The sequence below is a fragment of the Odontesthes bonariensis genome, chromosome 3, assembly GCF_027942865.1.
Source record: "Odontesthes bonariensis isolate fOdoBon6 chromosome 3, fOdoBon6.hap1, whole genome shotgun sequence".
Taxonomy (NCBI): domain Eukaryota; kingdom Metazoa; phylum Chordata; class Actinopteri; order Atheriniformes; family Atherinopsidae; genus Odontesthes; species Odontesthes bonariensis.
The window spans coordinates 7,579,829-7,607,203 of NC_134508.1; the positions used below are offsets into that span (position 1 = coordinate 7,579,829).

General features: G+C 38.6%; 1 protein-coding gene across 1 annotated transcript in view; it reads left to right on the top strand.

Moving 5' to 3' along the window:
- rims4 (regulating synaptic membrane exocytosis 4) overlaps positions 1–24,988 on the top strand; it is a 62,864-nt gene extending 37,876 nt beyond the window's left edge. Inside the window, exons 3-7 of the mRNA XM_075460174.1 lie at positions 2,663–2,807; positions 12,108–12,220; positions 13,391–13,492; positions 14,004–14,143; positions 21,812–24,988. Of these exons, the coding sequence (XP_075316289.1) occupies positions 2,663–2,807; positions 12,108–12,220; positions 13,391–13,492; positions 14,004–14,143; positions 21,812–22,030 (719 nt within the window). The 3' untranslated portion in view covers positions 22,031–24,988. The remainder of the gene's footprint in view (positions 1–2,662; positions 2,808–12,107; positions 12,221–13,390; positions 13,493–14,003; positions 14,144–21,811) is intronic.
- Positions 24,989–27,375: the final 2,387 nt, after the last annotated feature.

Sequence of the window (27,375 nt, forward strand, 5' to 3'; positions counted from 1 at the left end):
GGATTTATGTTAGAACTTTCTTTGTGGTAACACGCAAAAGAAACACTTGATTAGATGCATTTTTCACCGTAATGGTGAAAACGTATGATCTGATTACAGAAAATGTGATTTAAGATTTCAAACGACCATTCTGGCCATTGATTTTATTTGTCCCCCTGCCCACACATCTGGCAAATTAACTTTGATTTTGCAGACAGAAAGGTTTCTGAACCTCACAGTAATCCCAGATCTCAGTGTTCTGCCTGGTTGAACAAAGGTTTCTTTGTTTGTTTACCTCCTGAGAGACATTCTTAAGAACAAACCCAGTCAGTATGTTCATTACAAGATAAAAAAAACTCAATAATGCATGTCAAGATATATTTAAACTGTAGTAGTTGGATGGGAACATGCAACCACTGGTCTGTGATCACCAACCTCCTTAGGATCAAATAGGATCTCATAAATTTTTAACATTTAAATGCAAAAAAATAACTATCTCATCAAATTCTGTAGTACCGTGTTACTCTTTAGAGTTATTTTTATGTTCTGTTGTCATGTCATTACCTTAAGGCAGGAGTCATCAAGGACAAAAAAAACCTGCAAGAGCAAAACTAAAGAGGTGCAAAAGGTGGACAGACGGACTGACCTCCCGACTCACACAATAGGTTAGGGCTGGGCGAGTTAACTCGTTATTATCACTTTAACTTGTTAATTATTTAACGTCTAAAAAATATTTCATCGCGCATTAACGCAGGTTTTATGTGTGTAGCTCACGGGGCTAACCGGCGCTACTTCCTGTTATACTTGTTTCAACATAAAAGCACGTATTTCAAAATAAATTTAAAAAAAACCTCCTGGTTTGTTCCAGGCATATGCAACAGGATTAAAACTCATAGTCATAAGGAGAGAAAAAGAAGGCACTTTTGCCTCAAATGCCAAAAACTGCCCTATTTTGGAGGCCTCATAACTCAGCCATACGACATCACAGAGACCTCATTCAAAGTTTATATGTGACAGGTAACTCTCAACTTCAACTAAACTGAACTTTTTTTTTATAGGACGGGCAGTAGATTGGCACCCATCAAAATTTCTTCAGAAATTTTCTAGTTTTCTTTATAGCTTAGCTTTAGATCACAAATCTACTCATCGCCGTGTCATTCCTGGCTCGTACCGCCTGCCCAATCTTTACGTATTATAGCTATTTATGTTTGGAGTTATGAGCAGCTGGCTGAGTTGATCTTAATTATTGTGGAAACCAACTGCCCTGGTAGCTTTTCTGGTTCAGGTGGCTCAAACTTTTTGCTGAGAATCAGGTCCAGTTGCATTAGCTTTGAACCATGTTGGCCCCTGGAAAATCGGGTCCATGAGTTAATACAAGTCCAGTAGGAGCCAATTAAAGATACTGTTGTCCCGAGCCACTTGGAGTCCCACTGAGATGAATTAATAATGTTTTACTTTGTAGTTAATGCAAAACGATAATTGCTATTTTAGATGAAATGTTCCTGCAGCTCCAGTGGAGTTTACAGAGTAAAATATTTGAGATGGACTTTGGAATCAAAGCGGTTTGTATTCACACACACGGCAGCAACAGACTGAAATTTACACACTTCTGTTTGTGCAATTTCCCTTAGGCTGAGTGCAATATTTTAGCAACACTTTTGCACTAAGTGCATTTTATTTATTTTTTATATTTTTTATATTCTTTATTCCGAGTGCTGGCACATAGCACTTCCATACCGTTTTTATATTGTACAGTCTGTATAGCTTGAATATCTAGCAATCTAGCAATGTTGACCGGAAGTCGAGGAACGACATTTTGTTGTCAAAACTCACTTGTGATTTTTGTGCAATGACAATAAAAGAAAGTCTAAGTCTAAATCAGGGCAAAAAGGGATGCGGCAGCCACCAGCGATTCATTCAAGAGTCTACGCTGGAAGTCAATGTTCACTTGTGGAGGAAACTTCTTTGAATCGTGTTGTCTTTTCTGTCTGCCACAGCTTTTATGTGCCTTATATGTCTGTCTAAAATCCACAAAGCAATTCTGGAGAATGCAAAAGCAGGATGAGAGGTAGGAGAGTCAGGCAGAGGCATGCGGGGCCAGAGAAATATCTGTGAAACAAACTCTGAGCATCAGACTAAATAAAGTTAATGTGCTTTTACTTAGCAGGAATAAATTTCACTCCTTTTAAATATTTTATTATAAGTTATCTGGACTCTGTAGCTGGCTTTAAGTCGGTAGAGTTGGTGTGGACTAACGCGGGAGAAAAATGATCACATGGAATCAGTCAGGGAGCAGAAGCAGTAACCCAAATCTGCCAACGTCCCATCCCACATGAGCGCGATCGAAATAGAACCATTCTAGGTCACTCTTTAATAATTTCAGAACTAACTTCACAGTACCGCGTGTGTGTGCATGTGCATTGTATTAGATTTTCTGCTTATCAGTCTCATTTAATCCCTTTTAGAATGACCAAAGAACCAACAACAAAACACAACAAGCTCACGTATTATAATTAACATTTTTACAGTTTATTTGAACGATTTGCTTAATATCATAAAAACTCTTTTTGTCAGTTCGTGTTCCTCCCCACCTCAGGGTCTTTGGTGTAGCAGTTTCCACTGCACTGCCTGCACGTGCACTGCAGACTCATTTTGGACTTTCTGTGTGTGTGTTTCCCTGCAGTGGACACAGAAGGCAGGAAGCTGAAAGGAGGCATCCAGAGGAGCACGGAGACGGGTCTGGCGGTGGAGATGCCCAGTCGGACCGTCCGTCAGGCCAGCCACGAATCCATAGAGGACAGCATGAACAGCTACGGCTCAGAAGGGAAGTGAGTAAAACACCTTCTGCACAGCACAAACGCAGCACAACCTAAATTCATTCACTCATAAAGCTGTTTTTGTTTTGATTGTTTTTACATTTCAGTGAAATCTCAAAGTCATGCTAAATGGTCTCAGGATTTCTTTTTAGCTGCTTTCTTTTGGGAGTTGTGGTACTAAAACATAAACACTTGCACATAGTTTTGTACATTTATAAGTGAAACATCTCTTACAGAGTTTAGAATATTGTAGCCCAACAAATTGGCAACATTTGGACATTTCCAAATCGTGGATTTAGTGTCGGAAACATCTTGTGAAAGCTCAGTCGGTTGGTTCAGTTCAGTTCAGTTTGGACATAAAGCAACAAAAATAGTCTCAGGAAACTTTACAAAGAAAGTAAAATAAGTTCAATAAAGGTATACAAGAATGGACACACATAAGAAATACAACAGAACGGACAGACAGATGAGACGTGGACCTTTCTTTAGGCCTTTTTCCACCAATCCTCCCTGGTGGCCCAGTAAGATCAAACTGTGTGATCAGATAAGTGATTAAAGCTCATAACTGGCTTTTATCTGAGTCAACTTGACATGATGGAAATAGCAAACATCAAATGGTGAAGTGTTTAACCCCTAACTGTGTATATCATATATTTATTTCTACTTCTTACCGTGTATTTTCCAACATCTGAACCTAACAAGATGTAGTAATTCTGACCCAAACTATGCAAGTATTTTAACTCCTAACCCGAACCATCTGCAAGTGAGAGTGAAGCAGAAAAGTGAGGGATGTGTAAAAAGTAGGGCTGGGCGAGTTAACTCGTTGATTATTTAATGACGATAAATATTTTATTGCGCATTAACGCAGTTTTATTATTATTTTTTGGGCCTTTTGTGCCTTTAATGGATAGGAAAGTTCAGAAAGACAGGAAGCAGGGGGCAGAGAGAGGGGGAACAACACGCAGCAAAGGGCCGTCTGATGCGGGACTTGAACCGGGGCCAGCTGCAGCGAGGACTATAGCCTCTGTACATGGGGCGTCTGCCCCATTGTACATTGAAATTTTTGAAGTTGAATTTTTTTCCACTGATTTTTGTTTTTAGAAATTGATTTTTTTTTTTTTTACACTGTTGGTTTTTCAAATTCAAAGTCTGATTTTGATGCTGTAAAAATTCAATATTAGAAATTCATATTCAAACTCTGATGGCACAGAAAAACTTCCATATGGGAGCACTTCTCGTTGTTGTCTAATGAGCTTCATGCCCTCTGACTGCCCTCTCCTCGCTGGTTTGGGGTGAAACGTGCAACTGCACAGATGTTTGTTTGATCTGTGTGGATGTGTGCTGCTGCTCCTGCTTGTTACCCTTTCCGCACCATATTTCAGTTCCAGTGATCTTTATTGTGCAGGGTGGCTCTCTGAAGTAATCTGGAATGTATGACACACTTGCTTGGCATCAGAATTTGATATAACTATGAAGTTACAATGCTTGGTTTTAGAAAGTAAAATTAAAAGGATACATCAAGAAATTTGGAGAATTGTTTGGGGATTTGTGGAATATTTACCTTTTTGTTCCGAGGTCCCCCCCCCCCCCCATAATCCGTCTCGTGTCATTATGTTTCTATCAAAAGAAAAATCAGCAGGGGTTTTATGGACAGGGAGTATTCGGTCAAAGCCGGTGGAAAAGCACGATGACATCATTGATATTATTGTAATACGACACATACGCACACACGGACACATGCAGATCTGTGCCAACCTGGCAACCAGCTTGAATCCAACAGTTACATAACAGAACAAGGCCGACAGACAGACTGATGTGGATTTGGAGGCTTTAAAGAGGAACAGAGGATGGAGCAGAAAGTACGCAGAGGTGGAAACACTGGGTGTGTTTCCATCGGCATCCCATTAATATTTGAAATATGTAGATCATTTGTCCATGAGGTGCTGTATGAAAATATGTTTTTATATATATATATATATATATATATATATATATATATGTGTGTGTGTGTGTGGATTGTTTGATTTATGTCAGATCAGACTGAGGCCCTAATTAGTATGAGGTTAGTTTTCAGCATACTAATGCGCATGGAAGCAAACTGTAGGGAAATAGGAGGGAGGGAAATAAGGAATAATAAAAAAAGGAATAAAATAATATAAATAAGAAATAATGAAGAAACCGAGGCAGAGACACAAAAAACTTGTTTGCTTCAACTTGTTTAAAGCGTTTTCTCCTCTTCTTCCGTGTGGCCTGAGCAAAAAATACAGAAGGAACCAATACATCACATCAACTGTCGTTTATTTATTTGATTTACTTTCGTATTATTTGAGTGTACAGCACTTTGGTCAACTGTTTTTAAATGTGCTTTATGGATAAATTGGATTGGATTGGATCGTTGGATCTTATAATGTAAAAATACAAATATGTTTTGAAAGGAAGCATCTTGAGCTGTAGATGTTATTTAGAGTTAGCACGCTTTGAGCATCTGCCTAAATGTTTATGTATAGGGAGAAATGATCATCGTATTAAGCACCTTCATACCTCAACAAAGGTCACCCAGTGTGAACCCTGAGTGCTCCACAGACCGTGCATGAAGATTGATGACATGTCAGCTTAGAGGAACCGAAGCCAAAATATCCAGCATGGTTTTACGGTAAATTCCTTAATGTATATGAAAGGAAAATTATATAGATTATGCAGATGAACAAGAGTTTAGAATTTCTTGTATTGGGACTCCTTCACATTCTGTGTCATCTGCAGATTAATTCAATTCACTTCAGTTTTATTTATATAGCACCGAATCACAACAAATGTCATATCCTGGCACACAAGGATACGACTCATTGAAAAAACAATCACAATTCAACCAAATTAGTCCATCTCAGACAATGCCAATTCAAAAAGAGTCACCGAGCAAGGGGAACCAACAGATTCCATCACAACTTGAGCTCAAGCTGGAGCCAGGGACTGGGAAGGAAGTTTTCTTTGATATTTTGAAGGGCTGGGCGAGTTAACTCGTTATTATCGCGTTAACTCGCTAATTGTTTAACGCCGATAAATATTTCATCGCCATTAACGCAGTTTTTTTTTTTTTATTATTATTTTTTTTAATTTTTAAAATTTATTTTATTATTGTAAAAGTCTGCTGCTCACAGGCTTTTATTTTGTAAAAATCTGTTGCTGTCTGCTGTGGAACCGGAAAAGAAAGTAATCGGCGGATCCACCAAACATGGAGAAGGGTACGGAACTTTTACTCGGCCATTTTCATTTTAAAGTTCTTCCAGACGGCGGAGTCGACAGAACCAAAGTCATCTGTAAACACTGCCAAGTTGAATTGTCTTCTCAGCGTAGTAGTTCCAGTCTAAAATATCACTTAAAGGCAAAACACACAACTGATAGCAGCAAGTCATTCAAGGAAACAGACAGTGGAGCGAGGCTTCTACATAAAAACTACAGAAAGATGCTGATGTTAAAAGTGTGTTTGCACAACAAATGTTATGGCACTTTCATTCACATGGCAGCACATTTAAAATAAAACTAAATGCTAAAGGCTATACACCACTTTTGAATTCAGTTTTGGATTTTGCATACAAATGCGATTAATCGCGATTAATCAGGGAAATCATGTGATTAATTACATTAAAAATTTAAATCGTTGTCCAGCCCTAATATTTTGCCTTTAATTTTGCATAGTGTAAGGAATCAGTCATCCATCTTTGCCATTGACCATTTTTCACACAGAAGAAACGCTTGAACAGCATTTGCATTTTACCTCTAAACACATTTTTGGAGAAGAGCTTAGAGCTGGACCTTTTGAGCCCTTCCTTCTCTGTTATAAAAACTCACTGCCGCCCACAGACCGGCCGACATCATTTTCCTCTGCTACGGTAAGGGGTTCAATCGTCATTCAGACCCACGACAAGAGGTCCTTCGGTGGTTGTGTGTATTCATCGGCTCCGACCGGCTGTGATGTAATCACAAAAATGTAGGAATGTTGCAGCAGTCTGAGGTGGAGACGGTTCATGTTTTTATTCATTAACATACATCTACCGACCCAAACTGTCCAGCCCACAGTGACACATGATGGATCAGTTTTTACAGGATGCTCACTCTGTCCCACTGTGCACTGCTGACTGAGACGATCAAGTCAAAAGTGATATTCTCAGAAAGTTGTGCTCCACCACAGCTTTTTTTTTTACAGTGCAACGTCGTCCTTTCCTGTTTGTAGCCCTCAGAGTTCAGTTATAGTCCAGTTCTATGAGTGCTTGTGTAACTTTTTTTTATTGCACCTTTGATTTTTTTTTATTTTCTCATGCATTTGTTTTTTGTTGTTTTTGTTGCTGTTTAATTCACATTCATCACTTTTAAATGACCTTAAGGTTATGAGTTATGCAGAAAATGAATCTTTTGAATGAAGCAAACAGAGGAGCTAGGTGCTTTATATCTGCTTATGCTCCAAGCCGCGGTCATTATGACGTAGGAACTACGGTTGGATCATTAAGCTGGCTGCACTGCTGCATCATTTAAATCATCAGCGGCAAACCGCCACTTGTCTTCCCGTCCGCCTGTTTTTCCGTCAGCTGTTTGGCTCGACCTGCTGATTGAAAAGCTCCATTCCTGCTCACGCACAGCCATGAATAAGCACTTTGTTAGCTAACACCATCCAATCACACTTATGAGCTTATTGATTTATGGTTGGGATGATCAGGACCCAGTGATTGTGTGTAGGTGTGCGGCTCTGCTGATGGCTGTGATGGAGCTAAATTGAAGTGCTTTTCATGTCCTCATGCAACAGATAATATTCAAATTTTCACATCTCTTATCTCTTTCTTTTTAAGGATAGTCAATCATTTCTTTTTTTGTAAGACTTTTGTACGTGCGGTGTTCACCCAGTCCCAACTCCACGTTATGAGGACCAATCGTTGTACAGTTATGTTACAGGAGGCTCTCCTTGTGTTTAAATCAAATCAAATTTATTTGTATAGCACATTTCATGTACAAAACAGTTCAAAGTGCTTCACATAAAATAAAAGCATTGCAGCAGGGAGTATAAGAAACATTAAAAATACAAAAAAGAATATAAAGAGAAACAAATAAAATTATTAAAATGAATTTAAAAACAAGCAACAGTCCAGATAAGTTCAAAGATATCGTGCAGATTTCATGCATAGACACATGAGAAAAGAAATGTTTTTAACCTGGATTTAAAAATGTCTCCATTTGGTGAAAGTTTAATCTCCACTGGCAGTTTGTTCCACTTGTTTGCAGCATAACAGCTAAATGCTGCTTCTCCATGTTTAGTCTGGACTCTGGACTGGACCAGCTGGCCTGAGTCCTTGGATCTAAGAGCTCTGCTGGCTTTATATTCTCTGAACATATCACAGATGTATTTTGGGCCTAAACAGAGTTGACAGAGTAGGTTCTGCGGTGCAAAAATTAAACTCCATTTGCTGCTACAAATAGCCCAGAATGGACACAGTGAACACAGCTCCTTCGTACTGGTTCTTGACCAAACCTTAAGATTGTTTTTAATAGCCCAAACCAACCACCTGCTATGCAGATATAGGACATATTGCAGTATCAGGAGACAGGATTCAAGCTGGAGTAACATTTTAAAGTAAAGTTATTTTAAGCATAAATTTGTCATTTTTAAGGCAGTTAAGCTTTACTTAAATAAAATAAAGCAATGTTTGATTTCAAATGAGTATAAAAATGTCCAATTCTTGAGAGCAAACTGTGCTTTTGAACCCTTAAATGACAATATTTACCTACAGTACAACTCTAATTGTTACATGTTTCATACCTGAAAAAAATGCAGGTAATAGAAATCGACCAGTGAAGGAGCAGCAAGTCACACACTGGAAAAAATCAAAGTCTTACCAAGTATATTTGTCTCATTTCTAGTCAAAATATCTCATTACACTTAATATAAGACACAACTGCCTAACAAGTACTATTTCAGCCAGATATAGGGACTTGTTTGAAGACAATACATCTGGAATATCTTGTTAAATAAAAAAGTCTTCAAAACAAATTGTTTTGAGTCAGATTTCATATGAAACAAGCTTTTTTTGACATTTGAAAAGTTTTTTAAGCTAATTTCAAGATCACTTTTATCTCAAAAGTCCTAAATATCACATCTTATTTCAAGAAATCTTGACAAGCTGATTTTCACTAGTTCCATTGGCACATTTTTTTGCTTATTTCAAGCAAAAATGTCTTGTATTTGTTGTTTTTCTTACTTATTTTTGGAGGGGCATTTTTTCCAGTGCATATCTTACACTCATTCACCTGTATCACCGATACAACGCTCTCTATCTTCATAAAACCTCTTTCCGTACCTCTTACTGTTCTAAGTTGCAGTGCGTCACAAAATAAACCATGAGAGCTGAACACTGTGAGATTTTAAGATGTAGTATTTCCAGTGTGTCATCCATTTACGGCATTAAACGTCACAGTCTGTAAACAGCAGAGTAATCCCCAGATGTGCCCCACACACTAACATAATAATCTAAAGCTCAGGATTTTATCACCCAGTAATACCCGGTCAGCTAATGTTGTTCGACTTACTGCATATCAGCATTCTATGCTTTCCTATGTGCACACACACACACACACACACACACACACACACACACACACACACACACACATAGGGACATGTAGTTTTAACCTTATTAAACTTTGTTCAACTCTAAAATACTTTAATACACTTTTTGAATTATATCCGTGGATAATTTGCATAGAAACACAGATCCCTTAAACTCAGGCTATACAGAGAAGTGAAAACGCGTAAATGAGATTTCAGGATTATGAAAACGATTGCAAGCCTTTTAATATCTGCTGACGTCTGCATCTAAGTGATTATTTAGCAGCGCTGTAAATTATTTTGTAATGACTGCAGAGTTTTTGCTGCACAAAATTAAAAGCCTTTGGAACTTTCTGTCATGGGACGATTATTTTTCTCCTTCATTTCAAATGTAAGGTCAAGAATGTTACACTGGTTTTCTTAAATGTGCAGCAAGAACTCATCAGATTAAAAACTCTTTAATTTAGAGTTCAAACAAATAGAGGATAAAGATTAGATGGGAAAGAAAAAGGCATAAAAGTGGAGCCGAGAGAAATTTGTTTTGTGGGGACTAACGAAGCTGCAAAGACAAAACAACACAGAAGTGGAGGATAGAAAGAGGAAAGAGAGACTGATGAAAACTCAGTAAAGATGAAAGGAAGGGAAGGGAAAGGACAGTAAGATGGGAGCATGTGTGGTTAATCAGGCCCATAATTGTTTGCTCACTCTGGTAGACAGCACTGTCAACAACAGCATTGATGTGAGACCATAATGACAAAATCACGAGAGTAGAATTGATCCTTCGCTTTGAACATGGCCGTGACTAGTAGTGCCTTAAAATGGGGTCATGATTACCATGTTAACCTCTTGTGATATCTGCAACCACATGATGGTTGTTCATGAGTTGTGTACACAACTTCCCCATGTTTTAATCATAAGCCAACAACTTCAAATCACAGCATAAATCATAGAAAAGTTTGCCGAACTCAGTTCACCTGGTAGCTTGATGATAGTTTGCTATTAGCCAAATGTTCCTGATGGCTGTAACTGTGAGCATGCTAAAGTGAAACAATTGCTACCATTTTTTCTTTATTTAAAATTTTAAGCTTTTACACGAAGCTGCAAATTAAACATTAGTCAGCTAACTTGTTGAGCCGACTGACAGTACATTAGCTGTTAGATGGTAGTTAGCTAGCAGTTAGCTAGCTGACAGAAACCTGAGAGCTAACAGGTAGATGGTTAGCTGAGTGATGAGACTGACTGTCCTTTAGGGGTTAGTAGACAGTTAGCAAGCTGTGAGTGTGGGATTAAATACCAAACAGCCATTTTCTGGCTGTGTTAAATGGCTAAAAGGTTGGGATTCAACTGGCTGACTGCCGGCTTTCAGTTAGCCCGATTGTCTGCTTACCCACAAATTTGATACCCACATGTGGCTAGCTAATCACACATTTGTCATGTGTTGTACAGCTTACAAAGGAAGAGAGGTCTACTAAATGTATAAACCTTGCAATAAATTAGTATTTGAACCTCTCTTATGTACCACTGTCTTTGGATTTTTGAAACATCTTTGTTATTCCAATAAGTAGCCTAATATTTTTCTTAAGCTAACACAGTTCAACGACTGTCCAGACATAGTGTTTTAAAACATTCTGTATTTTTAATCTGTGAAGTAAAAAATAACTAGTTATAGGGTTAACTATAATGATACAAATAATAGAATGAAAGAATGCGATTATTGTTTTTATCTAAAATTGGTGGCTGTGTGTCTTATATACTGCTTTCAGGACCTGAAAAAATATCTCAAGATCAGCTAAACATCAAACTGATCCTAGATCAGATTGTTATTATTGGTTTCTTATAATATGCTGTTAATAGCCTCTCACTTAGTTTTAGTTTAAATTTTTGGTAAAAAAAAAAAAAAACTTGAAAATGTTTACAATTTTAAAGCATTTTTTAAATATTCTTTAAATCCATTTAAAGCCCACCTGTAACCAATAATTGTCAAGCTTGCATTTCCCTTTTCTTTTCTAGCTATATTGCAGCTCTGGCTGCATTTATGTAATCGTGTGCAAAAGTTATTGTAATTGTAATGCATGTTAGTCTGATTTTGTTATAAATGCAACTATAACTGGAGCACCACACTCGACACACTATTAGAGAGTAATGCACTTCTCGGCACTTTGTAGCCTACTGTGATACAAATATTAACATGTCCACATTCATTGCCAGAAAAACAGTAGCTAATGGCTTTTTCCCTTTTCCCTTTCTTCACAAGTACATAGGGAGACCACTCATGATAATTTAAGTTTAACACAAATTACCATTTATGTCTTGCATTAGCTGTGATGTCAGGTAAAGCTTTCTCGGCAGGATTTTTGATAAAGGTCTGTTTTACATTGTGGTGTTATGTTTTTCACTACCAAGGAAAAAAAAACAACACACACATCAACACGGTACCTGGCAGTCTGCTACCAAAGCAAGATGAGGACACATGGGGTCAAACCACGAGCCAACAATCAGAGTTTAGTTTCAGGGAGCTTTTTTTTAGTTTAACGAAGTTGAAACCTGAGTGGTAAATGTTTCATCAACTCTTTTCTTTATTCTTTTTTTCCCTACTCTATGCCTTTCCCCTTTATTTTGTTTCCCATCTCTTGCATTATCTTTCAGCCCATGATTCACTTTCCCCTTTTTAATTTAACTGCACCAGGAGCTGTCTAATCGTGTCTTTTCCCCTCTCTTCTCAGTCTGAACTACAGTGGCATGTGTCTGGCATCGGATGCTCAGTTCAGCGACTTTCTGGATGGAATGGGACCGGCTCAGTTTGTTGGGCGACAGACGCTTGCAACAACATCCATGGGTGAGAGTAGACAGAGATTTTAAACTCTTTTGCTAATCTGTTTCCCTCGTGAGTCATGGAATTGGTGATGTCAATCACTCAAGCTTTGTAAAAGCCCATCTACAGTCAGTTCAACTATTCTTTATCCGTCCATTTTAGTGATAGTAAGTGCTAGTAAGTCAATTTTGGATAGACGTTCCAGGATTCTAGTTCTAGGATTAAAAAAAGAAAAAAAATGACATGATGATGTTCTGAACTGGTCGCTTGCAATTTGACTGGTTGGCATAAATTTTTAGAGTCAAAACTGTCACATTTTATGTAAAATGTCCCCTGAGATGGGCTACAGGAACATTTCCCCCATGAAAAATGAGTCTGAAAAGCCATATACCAAAAAGTATACCACAAAACTGAACCAAATGACACAAGGTACAAAAGTACCTCGTACATCAAAACTGTGTTTCACTGCATTATAGTTCCCATCATCCCCTGCATATGTTCATTTGGAGTCTGTATATACTGGCTTCATTGTGTGCAGACTGCAGGGATCTGCAGTAAGTGGGTCAGTTCTCTCACTGGCAGACAGACTGTGTCCTTGGACCAACAACACTGACACTCACTGGACCAGCTCCACTCCAAACATGCTGCCCAGTCCAACATTATATCATGTCAGAAAACCCAGAATAACTTTGCTGTCATCTGTGCTCAGCCACTTTCAAATGAATATATTTGTCATTTTTTGGGGGCATTTCGATGAAACTTATTTCACATATTCAATGAGTGAACTTCAGCAATGTTTCATTTTCCACTTGTCAAAACACTAACGTTAAATAAATTGCAACAAAAAGATTTGGATTACAAGAGACACATGGAGCTAAACAGCTGTCTAATTACACATAGATTTGGCTAACTTTTTACCAGTTAAATACTCGTTACCTGCTAATGTTGCTGGTCATTTGACGTGGTTTCTGTGGGTTCATCAGATCTTTTTTTTACCATAAACTAAAAGGCTGATTGTATTAAATGTTGCTCTATATAAATAACACCAAAATAAAGCTTAAGAAGGTTCCATTTAAGGGACAAATATAATCTTTATAAATCCATTGTATCATGAAAAAAAAACAGGGAAGGATACACTCCTCATCCGTTTCTTCTTTATCATTAATTAAATGCACTGTATTCTGACCCTTCCAGGTGATGTAGAGATTGGTTTGATGGAGAGGAATGGGGCGCTGGAGGTGGAGGTTGTCCAGGCCAGAGGACTCACAATGAAACCAGGTTCAAAAGGACCTCCAGGTATGTTCAATTCAGTTCAATTTTATTCATATAGCACCAAATCATAAAAAAATTTGTCATCTCAAGGCACTTCTCAAGTCCATTAGAATCCAATGCATTGTAATACAATCATAATACCATAAAATCCAACTGATTAAATTGCAAATTAGTCCGATTCAGACGGACAATTAAAGAAAAAAGTAGCCATTTTCACTGCTCCTCTTTTGAATACACATTAGTTTTATCCATTTAATCATTTAATTTTTATGACTTCCAACTTCCAAGCCAGCCTAGTTTGTCCTATTAACACTGAGATTTTTCTAATCAGTTCGACAGCTACACAAATGTTCTGACAGATTATTTAATTTGCCGTCTTCTTCTATAATCTGCCCTCTTCCACGTAACCACAGCATTTCAAATTGTTGAATCTTACTTGTTTAAACCTCTGAAGTCGCTGAAAATCCTAACTCCACATCAGAGTTGCAGATTGCTCCTGATTCACGTTCTACTTCTCTCTCTGCTGTCACCCCAGCGGCGTACATCAAAGTTTATCTCCTGGAGAACGGGATCTGTGTGGCCAAGAAGAAGACCAAGACAGTGAGGAAGTCGCTGGATCCGGTCTACAATCAGGTCCTGGGCTTCTCTGAAAGCCCACAGGGGAAAGTAGTGCAGGTAAGACAACACGGCCGTGAAACCACAAGAGGCTTTACTCGTCATATTTGCTTTACAAGGAAGAGAGGATCAAATATTGAACATCTTGTCCTTGAAATAAAAAAATGGAAACTATGGCTGTGTTCGAAACCGCCTACTACATACGACATACTTCCATACTGCATACTCATACATCAGACAGTATGCAGAGCGTTTACCCACAATGCATTTCGCTCCTGCCCGAGCCGAAATCAGCCGGCCTGAAGCTGATTTCGCTTAAGCTCTAAACTCTGTAAACTTTAGCAACATTTGAAACATTTTCAGGCGAGAAAGTAGTCGTTTAGATCCCCAACGTGTTGAAAATCTGACAAAATACCGGCTATTTACAATTTTGACGAATTTGGCGCTACTAAAGCTAGCCGCAGTGAGCAACGCACTTCCAGTTATTTTCACGAAATAAAATACCCGTTGCCTTTTATCATGGGGAAAGCCATTACGATACAATTGGTGCTTTTGTTATGAAAACAGGAAGTGAACCTACCCTCGTTGTAGCTAGCTTGAAACTGCCGTTTTGACAGGAAATGACGATCGGCGACGTCACGTTACGTTGCATCTTGGGTAGTTTGAGTATGAGTAGTAACCTCATGATGCATACCCAACATTTCGGAGAATCTAGTATGCATCCGGGAACTTAAAAAAAGTTAAAGTTAGTAGGAGTAGTGGGAGTAGTAGGAGAAGTAGGCGGTTTCGAACACAGCCTATGTGTTGGGGTTTTGGGAGTTCTTCCAGTTTATCCTTTTGCTCTGTTGAGTTTCTTGATTTGGATTTCTTTTGCTATTGTTTCTGTGAGGTGTTTGCTTATCAGTTCATTTATTTATCGCGTGCGTTTCCGGTTTTAGTTATTTTCTCGGTTTTTATCTTAGTTCAGTTTTTATTTTAGCCTGTTTAGTATTTGTCCTCGGCTCCACACTCACCTGTTCATTGTCAGTCTGTCACAGCTGCAGTCACTTTCTCATTAGTTCCTCACAGTGTATATACTCCTTTGTTTGGGTCCTCCAATGCCTTTCCCCCAGCAGCAACCATAACACGATGTGTTTAACTGAACTGGCCTTCATTGCTTGAACTTTCTAGATATTACTAGTAGGGTTGGGCAACGATTAAAATTTTCAATCTAATTAATCACATGATTTCCCTGATTAATCACGATTAATCGCATTTGTGCGCAAAATTAAAAAATTCATTAAAAAGTAGTGTATAGCTTTTAGCATTTAGTTTTATTTTAAATGTGCTGCCATATAAATGAACGTGCCATAACATTTGTTGTGCAAACACACTTTTAACATCAGCATCTTTCTGTAGGTTTTATGTAGAAGCCTCGCTCCACTGTCTGTTTCCTTGAATGACTTGCTGCTATCAGTTGTGTGCTTTGCCATTTAGGAGATCCTGGATTTTGAGTCCAGCGAAGCTGCATTTTGAAAATACACAGGTCAAAAGTCCCAACCCTTTTCTTCACTTTCCCCCCGAAGGCACACGAGCGCTGTTCTGACAGCAAGCATCGATCGTTGCCGTATTTAGTATTTACTATTTAGTATTTAGTATATGCTAACTATACGTTTAATAATGCTAGGTGCTAGCCAAGCTGGCTCTAGTTTAGCTTCCTGACAAGCTTCTGGACGCGTAATTCGTTCACGGAGCAGGGTACGTGCACAGGGGGGGGAGGGGGAGGGAGGAGCAGATTGCAGTTTGATAAACGGCATCAGAATCCAATCATCGTTAACGGTCCATTCAGTATGATTGGATAGTGTTTTTCCTGGATTGTACGTTCTAGAGGCCACTAAAACTTTTCATATTTGTGTCAAAACTTTTAATTAATTGGTTGGAATGGGGGTGTGAAGAGTATTTCAAGCAATATGTAAAAAAATGTTCCAGAAAAAGAACCCCTACCCCACCTTTAAGTGATATTTTAGACTGGAACTACTACGCTGAGAAGACAATTCAACTTGGCTGTAAATGCAGGAGTTTTTTTTAAAATTTATTTTGAAACACGTGCTTTTATGTTGAAACAAGTAAAACAGGAAGTAGCGCCGGTTAGCTCCGTGAGCTTCACACAGAGACCGAAGAGCACCTGTAGTGGTGATGTTACCTGCTGGTTTATTTTTATTTTATTACTCCATGCTTCGTGGTGTTTGCTGTAACTGTGTGAATGTGATGCATTCAACAGACTTTTACAATAATAAAACCTGCGTTAATGCGCGATAAAATATTTATCGGCGTTAAATAATTAACAAGTTAATGCAATAATAACGAGTTAACTCGCCCAGCCCTAATTACTACACCTAATGATGAAGCTTAAAGGCATTTATAAGAAATAATCTTTCCCATATTTGCCTACTTAGTTTGGGTTAACATGTAATATGTAGTCATTATAACTCAAAAATAGATATTTGTCATAACTAAAGTCATTAGGATTTAGTGTCTGGGGATCATTGATGCCGGTACAATTCTATTTATTCATTTTCTTTTTTTGGTCATGGATGTAACAGATGTTGAACCCAACAGCTAGTCAAACTACCTGATTGAGAGGGTGACATTTCTACCCAGGATGCATAACTGAGCTGTAATTCATGCCAACAATCACTTATCTTTATCCTCAGAATCTTTATCTGTATCCCATCTTCTCCATAACATATCACAATGGTTCCACCTGGTTTTTATAAGCCGGTGAGCGTAAGTTGGAAAATATTCCGTAAAGGTTACACATCAGACGAAATTGAAAAAAAAAACAGCGCTTGACATTTCAGGAAATCTGACCTGAAGGACCACGGGCTATGTGCACTGATTGTACCTGGAAAGCCTGGCCTCCTGGCTCATTCCAACCCATATCTAAAAACATTGGACACTGTGTGAAATATAAATGAAAACGGAATTAAAAAAATAAATAAAAAATGCTATTTCATGGGAAATATTAGCTCATCTTGAGTTTGATGAGGACAACATGTGTCAGAAGCTGGGACAGGTCCATGTTTACCACTGCGTAGCATCATGTCTGTTTTTAATGCTGCGCTGCCTGAAGGCCAGAAGATCCCCGACATCCAATATTGATTCCTTTGCCGTGTCCCTTGTGCACAGAGACGTCTTTTAATGATGTTATGTGCTGTAGTTGTAGCTGGTGGAAACAGTGATTGGCTCTGTGGAGAGGCCCAGAGCTCCGGCTGCATCCGGCTGCACTGCTGCTCTCGGCACCGTGCAATTAGCCACTAATCGCCTCCCTCTTAATTATCCGCTGTCTGTGTTGCTGTCCTTCCACTTTCATCAAGCTCATTCACGCCGGATAATGGAAATCGCTGAAATCAGCAGCATTTTTCAACGTGTCATTTCCCAACTGAAAGCTGCTTAAGTCTACACGACAGTTCATTTTAAAACCATCCAAACAACAAATATTCTGTAAATGATTTTTGGAAAAATTTATTCTCCAACTTTTTAAAAGGTTTGCAGCTATTATCAACATTTTAATTTATCTAAATGATTTCCTAATAACTTCTTGGATGTGCAGTAGCTCCTATCTTCTGTAGCGAATTGGAAAGCTTGTTGAAGCTTTATAGAATAGAAAAATACTTTATTCATCCCCCAATGGGGAAAATTCAAATTAGTCAAGTAGCTCAAAAAAAAATTATTAATATTTACAATGATTGTGTATTAACAACAACAATAATAATACCAATTCTAATAAAAATACTACTGATAGATAGATAGATAGATAGATAGATAGATAGATAGATAGATAGATAGATAGATAGATAGATACTTTATTGATCCCGAAGGAAATTCAAAGCATCCAGTAGCAAGACATAATAAAGCAATTAAATGTTTATACAATTATAAGCACTTTAAAAACAATCTAAGAATTTAAAAAACATTTTAAAAAACAGTTTAAAAATATAAAGTGACCAGTGAAATTCAGAAGTGCCATCACTGAGAGCTGTTGCACAGCCTGATGGCCAGAGGAACAAAAGAGTTTTTGAGTCTGTTGGTGGAGTAGGATTGAGATAGCTAATAATGATAATAAATGACTAAATAAATAAATAAATAATTTAAAAAACTCAATCAATTTTAGAAGAACTCAGCAGTCTTATGGTTGTGGGAACAAAGGACCCCCTGAACCTCTCAGTCCTGCCAGGATGCTGTGGAGAGAATGTTTATTTACGTTGGCTTATTGGGGAATTCTGGCCTTAAAATGCAACATTAAGTAAATTTACGAAGCGTTCAATGTGTGCATTATATTTATTTTATTTAATCAGTGACAGGAGTTGATATATTCTTCAGCCAATGCTGCTCTATCAATCTATCTAATCCAAGCAGGAGGACTTTTTGTACTTTAGAAATCAAGCACACCGGCATTTTTAACTTTGACAACAAACAATATATTTTGGTAATATTCTAAATAAAAATGTCCATCATTGGCCAATAGTAACATGTCTCAACTTCATTTTTATGGATCAGTTAGTTGAAAACACTCAATAGTTATGTGGAACGCCAAGGACTGCATGTGGCTATGGCAGTTGAACGTATTACACCAAACCATGGGTATTAATGTGCTGCTGACTGAGCCTTTTACTCTGCTGGCTGACAGTCATTTGTGATGTCCAAAACTGATTCTGGGCAAAAAGGCCTCCCCACTGGCTTCCCAATCTCGTTACCACAAAGTCAGAACTTCATGATTTAGAGCAGTGATACTCACTATTTTTTTCACAAGAGCCACATTGGCAGAGCAAAATCAAGGGAAGAGCCACTTTTACGACAACATACTAAAGTCCCCCTTCTACATATAAAACATCCCCCCAAAAAAGAAACAACACAGCCAATACATTTTCAATTCAGACCACATTTACCTTAATACTGGGATGAGCGGAAGCTGGCGTGGATGTCCTCGACTTTCTTCATGTTGTATTTGTAGTTTGTTGTTGTAATCCTAGTGAGACATTAGAGATGAGCATGGTTTTTGTGCTGGTTTTTGCCCTTTTTTAATTAAAAACCGATCCATTGTGCCTGCATCTCGCGCTGCCTAAAGGAGCTACTGTGCACTGCGGTCAAGTGTGACGGTGGTTTAAGCGGGCTGCGTTGCCAGGTTTAACAGAGCCCCCTTTAGGAAACACCATTAAGCCTTAATTAATACTTAATAAGAATACAAAAACGCAAACTTAATAAAAATACTTAATACTGTGCAGTATTCGCTGTGTGTTATTTGAAAAAATTTATTGTTATTGTTACCATATTGTTATAAGCTACTATGTGAGTGCGAGCCACAAATTAAAGCTTGAGGAGCCACACAATGAGTATCTCTGATTTAGAGTATTGTTGCGTAGACGATGACAAAACAGAACTAAATGTGTCTGACGACTCTGGAGACCACATGATGTTCTTTTCTGTGTGAGGCAACAAGACATTTTCAGAAGATCGTAAAGGTTCCAATGTCTCAGATTGAGGGCGGTCTAGTGGCAGGAATGCAATATGATATATATAACTATGTTATTACTAGAGTCACATAAAACTAAACATATTTTGGGCCTAGGTGGAGGGCATTAAGATGGTCATATGTGACTCTAGCCTATTTTAACTGCGAGGTCAGATCCTTGTCAAGTTCAAACTATTCCTGATTATTTTTTCAGTGTGCGAACAGGGAATACCTTTGCCATATAGGGGCTACATGGATTTAACAAAGATTAAAAGATGGTCTTTGACGGTCATATAACGTCTCCAGGAATGCCAGAATCCAAAGATTCCCATCTGAACTTTGTCCACACACGACTTCCAGCAACTTTTTCCCCCTTATGTGGCATCCTGACGCCATCTCTTCACAAGCTGAGTGATGATCTAACAAAAGAATTTTCATCAGACCAGACCCTCTCATTCCATCTCAAACGGGTTAAAGTTCTCAAGCTAAAGTGGAGTTTGACCCATGGGGCTCTGCATATTTCCTATTTCATCCCAAACAACATGTTTCTTATCTTCTATCTTTCATTTCTCCCTCTTCACCCTCTGTTTTTCCTGATTTGTGGTGGCTGAGGTCAGGACCTTGAAGAAGTAATTGGAGGCAGAAAGACGGATAGATTCTTCTTCTTCTTTCAGAAACAGAGAACAGGTTGAAACAGATTTGATCTCTGAATCTCTCTGGAAATCACGTGCAGACACTTGGTCCCCCCCCACACATGAGAGAATGGATATGCTGATGGGTATTGATTATTTTGTCTGCTGTCTGACAAGATATGAGGCCGTGTGAGATGATCCTCGATGTTATCGGGACGTCAGGGGACAGATGCCACCAAATGCACAAACAAACATGCAAATCTCTCAATTTTGCATTCACACACATGCACACAAACCTCCTCATTTACTCTGACACGTCATCCTGCTCTGTTCTAAAATTAGAAATGTTCTGGAAGCAGTTTTGCAGAAGAACAAATACCAAACCTGATATCATGATAGCACTTTATGTTAATTAAACATATTCTCCTAAGATGGCTGAAAACAGTGGACTCTTAGAGCTTTCATACCTGTAACCTGCGTGCCAATTTAAATTGATACCTTACTGGTTTCCAAACATCCCGTGGATCATTGATAATCCTTACCAGTGCATCCCAAGTCCATATATATTAGGGCTGGGCGAGTTAACTCGTTATTATCCCGTTAACTCGTTAATTATTTAACGCCGACAAATATAATTTATCGCGCATTAACGCAGGTTTTATTATTTATTTTATTATTGTAAAAGTCTGTTGCTCACAGGCTTTTATTTTATAAAAGTCTGTTGCTGTCTGCTGCGGAATCGGAAAAGAAAGTAATCGGCGGATCCACCAAACATGGAGAAGGGTACGGAACTTTTACTCGGCCATTTTCATGTTAAAGTTCTTCCAGACGGCGGAGTCGACAGAACCAAAGTCATCTGTAAACACTGCCAAGTTGAATTGTCTTCTCAGCGTAGTAGTTCCAGTCAAAAATATCACTTAAAGGCAAAACACACAACTGATAGCAGCAAGTCATTCAAGGAAACAGACAGTGGAGCGAGGCTTCTACATAAAAACTACAGAAAGATGCTGATGTTAAAAGTGTGTTTGCACAACAAATGTTATGGCACTTTCATTCATATGGCAGCACATTTAAAATAAAACTAAATGTGAACAGCTATACACTACTTTTTAATTCATTTTTGGATTTTGCGTACAAATGCGATTAATCGTGATTAATCAGGGAAATCATGTGATTAATTAGATTAAAAATTTTAATCGTTGCCCAGCCCTAATTTTTTTAGGAATTAAACTAATTCCCAAAGGAGATATCTCTCTGTTTTACTCTTGTGGGTGTAAACCACATTCATATGGTAGCACATTTAAAATAAAACTAAATGCTAAAATATACACGATACACCACTTCTGAATTCATTTTTGGATTTTGGGTACAAATGCGATTAATCGTGATTAATTATATTAAAACGATTTTAATCGTTGCCCAGCCCTGAGATATATATATATATATATGTGTGTGTGTGTGTGAGACACATACACAGGACAACGATCATAGCTGGAATTTCTAAAATGGTTAAAGATGTTGTGCAGACCATAGTAACTAAATATGGCATGGCTACGTACAGCATGTTTTTCTTACTAATTTTTCCACTCTTTTACTCTCCTTCAGGTGATTGTTTGGGGAAACTATGGACGAATGGACCGTAAATGCTTCATGGGCGTAGCTCGAATCCTGTTGGAGGAGCTGGACCTCAGCACAATGGTGATAGGCTGGTACAAGCTGTTCCCTACCTCCTCAATGGTGGACCCAACAATGGCGCCGCTCATCCGCCACTCATCCCAAATGTCCCTGGAGAGCACCATTGGGCCCTGTTGTGAGAGATCATAAGACTCATGCCAAACTCGATAGTTTTGATGTTGCAGCTCAGATTCTATTACTAAATCATTCGAAGACACCTTTCTATATACTCTGCTGTCCTGCGCCAGGGTCAGCCAGGAAGTGCTGCCCCTGGGGCAGGTAGGTGTTAAGTATCTCTCTCAAGGGCGCTTTTACAGGTCCACCCACCCAAGGGTTTAATTACATTCCTGATTGGGAAATAACTGTACATAACAGCAGGTCATCCTGCATTAATTTGAAATGTATTATAATTCTTTTGATATTGCACCAAATTCTTTCCCAAAACTCCTGGGAAACACATTTCTTTTGTTGTTGCAAACCGGCCCCTCAGACTCCAAGGGAAACGTTTCTGTCTTCAAATCTCTTTGATGGAATAAACAGAAACCTACTTAATGAGGATACTTCAAAAGCAGTTTGGCTCGGTTGCCAACATTGATCCCATTCTGTCGGGACTACAGTCCACAGTGGGCTCAGCTTTGCTTCAGCTTCATGCCTTCTTCACAGCCTACATTTGATTCTCATTCCCAGAACTGCATGTTGTCTCTCTGTGTCCTCATTAAGGGGGCTGAACAGCTCCTGAGTGTGACCCGTCTATCCACGAGTCTGGAGAGAAAGTCAGACTGCATCGGACTGTCTGAGACGCCGGTCTCCTGTCGGTTTGTGGATGTTTTTCGCGGCAGGACTGACAAAGACTTTGTTGTAACATACAAAAAACATCTCTGCTTTAAGATGTGTTTCCTCTTTGTGTCACATTTGTTCCATCATTATTCAACTCATTTGATAATGTTAAGAATGTGATTGAAGTAAACACGATAGAAAGCCCCGTAAGGCTTCTCAAAGGAACGGTATCTTGATCTGAACTTGAGAATCCAGAGTACCGCCGGCTATATATGACTCTTGTTAGATACCCATCAGAGCTGCAGGTTATTTACCTGTACAGTTGGGTATAAATGGGTTTGTGGATATGGATCTAATCCATATGGTGTGCAATAGCATGTTCTGAGTCCCTAAACACCTTGAGTCGTTGTGGCCCAGGAGCCTGAATGAGTTCAGTCAATAACAATTTTAATGTTATTGATGCTTTTCAATCAAATGGAAATATGCATCCTTATTAGTGACTTTAAAAATGTGATCCAAGACCTCATTTGAGCTGGATGTTTTTTGATTCGGTGGCACATCAGTTCATTTAAAATCTCATGCTACAAGGTTTAATTGCAACAAAGACTCATCAGGAAAAGTTTGGAATTCCATTGCCTGACCTCTTTAGTGATTGTTGTGTGGAAAATGTAAAAGTCTTAAAGGTATAATATGTGATCCAGAATCCTTCCTAGTTCACAATGTAATAAAAATGTCAGACGATGGCAGCATCGCAACTGAACTAAATTAGATTTAATGCATGGGATAATTCCATTGAATTGGTGGACTGTAAATGCACGAGATTAGCAGGTTTAAATCTTGTTGAACCCTATCAGGACATAACATGTACCCAGCATGAAACAGCCAGGTATAACGGGGTATGTTGATCTAAATTTACCCTCCTTGTGCAGACCACTGACGGATGGTCAAATGGTAGAAAAAAAGAAAGAAACAAGGATGGCAGTAGTACAGGACTGACAACTTGCTGTGTATCCTGTTTTAACTGTAGCTTGGAATGCTATTTAGGATATAGTCTAGAGGTAGATTCATAGTGAACCTCTTCTTTTTTTAAGCTTTGGCTTAAACATTTGTCTAATAACAGTTTCTACTGTGCCAATTTCTACCAGCAAGTGTCTTCTCCTTCATTTACCTTGTGGCATCTGCTATTATAAGGGAGGAACAGAAACATCCACTCACAACGTGTAACAGCAGCATTCGGGCTGTGGAGAGTAGCATCCGTTTCATTCTAAATTATAGCCCTGGTCCACAGAAAGCCAAGCCAACTGGTGATTAGCCATGCTACGACTCAGACTGGAGGGAGGAAAATCATGAGAGGAAGAGGGTATGAAATGTACTCTGGATCATCCAAACAAAGAATCTGAGGTTTTACGGACACAGAAATAGGAAGAATCTGAAGGGAACACAATGGGCACACTAGTACTTGTCTTTTATTTGGGCACTTTATGGTTCTTAATGGGTTTTTTTTGTATGTAAATATTACCATTGTTAGTGTCTTTTGGAGTGAGCCAAAGTAAATCTGTAATGACTTAGTTGATTACCATCTAAACTCGGTGGGAAAGGAAGTGATATCCTGCTAGTTATTGTAAGATTGTAGCATTAGTTGGTAGCATCTGCATGACTGATTAAAACTTCTAATTAATTAGCACACAACTAAGATAAGATTACGCATGAACTATAAGCTACACAGAAGGAGGACCATTTAAATAAGTGTGTTGGATTCAGACACATGGATTGAAGAGCATATCTATGTAGCATTTTCAGTTCAGATTTTCACCGAGGTGACTAATATTTAGTTTAGGCATTATTTTTTGTCAATAAAACACAGAAGGAAGAAATGGATATATCTAAATTTTTACCCTTTTTTATCTTTTGAGGGAAGACTTGAGACAAAAATCTAATTAATCACAGTGATAAGCTGATGAAATGAATGGAGTAACTTTTCTTTAAAACGGGCCTCTGCTTTGCCAGTAGCAGTGTTGCAGGGATAATAATGCTGTATCTTTTCCAGACAGATTAGCTACATTCTTTAAAGCAATAAACAACATCCAAGTCATCGTAGTTTTTCACACAAACACACATCTAGGTGGTTTTCACTGCAGTCAGACTAATCACTTCTAATATTGGAACGGGACAAATGAAGTCATCATGTGACGTATGTTGCGCATGTATCATGACTGTTTGATTCCAAAAAAAACGTGTTGTTGTTCCTTTCTTGTTTAAGCTGAGAAGATAACTGCGAGGCAGCAGCATCGTAAAAGATACAACAAACCATTAAAAAAAGTTCCCACGAAAGGGCTATTTTTCTCTAGTTATTTACACATTCCCTGTCGTAGCTTTTATGCACCAAACCGACCACATCTCCCGTATCTGGGCAATCAAACGGTGCACAAACACCACAAAGACCACCTGCCACCTGCCATGCACACCTGTGATCGTACTCTCCAGCACAAGTCAATTTTCAACAATAGGAAACAGAAGATTTATGTTTTTTTCTTGTGTCGCGCCACTTTTGCTAACCGTAGAAGCTTGTGTGTAGCTTGAGGTGTTGGCAGTGTTCGGCCTGTTGCTCAGGGAAGAAAATAGGAAGAGAGGGAGGCAAAAACTTAAAAGAAATCAAAATCAAATCAAATTTATTTGTATAGCACATTTCATGTACAAAAAATTCAAAGTGCTTCACATAAAAGCATCGCAGCAGGGAGTGTAAGAAGCATTAAAAAATACATTAAAGAACATAAAGAGAAACAAATAAAATAATTTAAATGAATTTAAAAACAAGCAACAGTCCAGATAAGTTCAAAGATATCATGCAGATTTCATGCATAGACACATGAGAAAAGAAATGTTTTTAACCTGGATTTAAAAAGTAAAGTAAAGCTGTAAAATCACGGATTCTCCAGCCGAATCTGAAATAATATCATTCTGTGACGCGGTCCAACTGCTCAAATGTAGAAGACAGACTTTCACAGATGCTCCAGATTTGTTCCGCAGCTAATTGTTGGCTTTGTTTATTTGTTTGTTTTATAAAACCTCTTATACACCAAACCGACAACAAGAACAAGTGACGACGGCAGAACCGCCCCCCCGCTGTGTCTCCTCACACTGGCAGTGTACACGCTGGCATACAATGTGCAGCTTTGCCATGCAGGACGCAGCAGAGCTCTATGAAAGTTTAAAATAAGTCTGATCTTTATTTAGTCCAGTTTTTAGAATCCAACATGGTTCAAGCTCAGTTATAGGCTGTTTTAGTGTGTTTAGACTGCATATATCATTACAAAGACCAAATATTACACAGTTTAAGTCGCATTAACCTACTATAGAGTTCACTCTCTGCTCCGAACAGTCAGTCTGTCCGCCTCGACTTTGATTTTATAAATAGCTGAAACCGATCTGAGGGTGTGCTACACACACATACAAGAGACAGACGCTCACAAATGCTCCAGATGTTTTTCCACATCTGTCGGCTTCGTGTATAAGAGCCCTAAGGGTCTAAAAAGCAGACTTCAACTTCCCAAAAAGCCCCGTCTGCTCTGATTGGTCGGCTTTAAGTGCCTGATCAGGCTCCGCCCACCATTCCAAATCGACTCTGCTGAAAATCAAAGATGGCCGGCTGAGTGATTGACATTTTTCAGCAGTGTCCACAACTTATTTGTCTTCATAGTTGGTCCAGACATGAGCGGGTCGGTGATGTTGTGGTTAACGCTGCTGCCTTGGTCTGAACTTTTGCACAGAGTTTGCATGCTTCCCCTTTGCACCTGCATGAATTTTCCTACGGGTACTCCGGTCTTCTCCCCCAGGACAGGAAAACGTGCATGTTGGGTTAACTGGTGATTCTGAATTGGCCCAAGGTGTGGGTTTTGTATTTGGCCCTTTGATGCAGGGTGTACCCCGCCTCTCATTCTGTGGCAGGTGGGACAGGCTCCAGCCCTACGTGGCCCTTTTTTTTTTCCAAAGGGGAATGCCACCTGGCCTCTAAGAATACCCTAAAACATGAGATTTTGCTGATCTGAAAATGCAGGATCATTTTTCACAGCCTGAAATGTACATTCAGTAGCATATATGTTAATATAACACCAATAATACAAGAATGGGTAGCAAGAACAAAGGAATTATTTTTGAAAATGAGGGGAAGCTGGAAAAGCTGCAGAGCGTAGATATATACATGTACAATTCTACTGAAAATAATACGTTCTCTATCTGTGTTTCTGTCTATGTTCTTTTTTCTTTGTGCCAAAACTGTTACATGATTTGAGCGCTCCTTTCCCAGGTGAGCACCAGTGAAGACGAACGTTTACACTCGGGCCGATAATGATCCTGATTTACTGAAAGAAAAACCCAATTAGAGTTTGAGTATGTGTAAAACAACGTTAGTTTCCTATCGATCCATATCTGACATGCAGCAGCTTTGTGTTCAACAGACATAAACTATGAAATAAATACAAACAGCTTCAGCTCTAACAGCTCCTCTCATGGCTGCAGAGACACAGCATTAATGCAGTAAATGATGGGTTTTCTCATTTGTGTTAACTTAGTGTAAAAAAAACACATAACTAGCTGACATTTGGCAGAAATGCCTCTTCACTAATTGTTTGTAAGAGGAAATGTATGCCAACAACACTAACACGATTAAAGGTTTGTTAGAACTAATTGTTTACTTCTGATCATCAAAAGTTTTGAGTTTG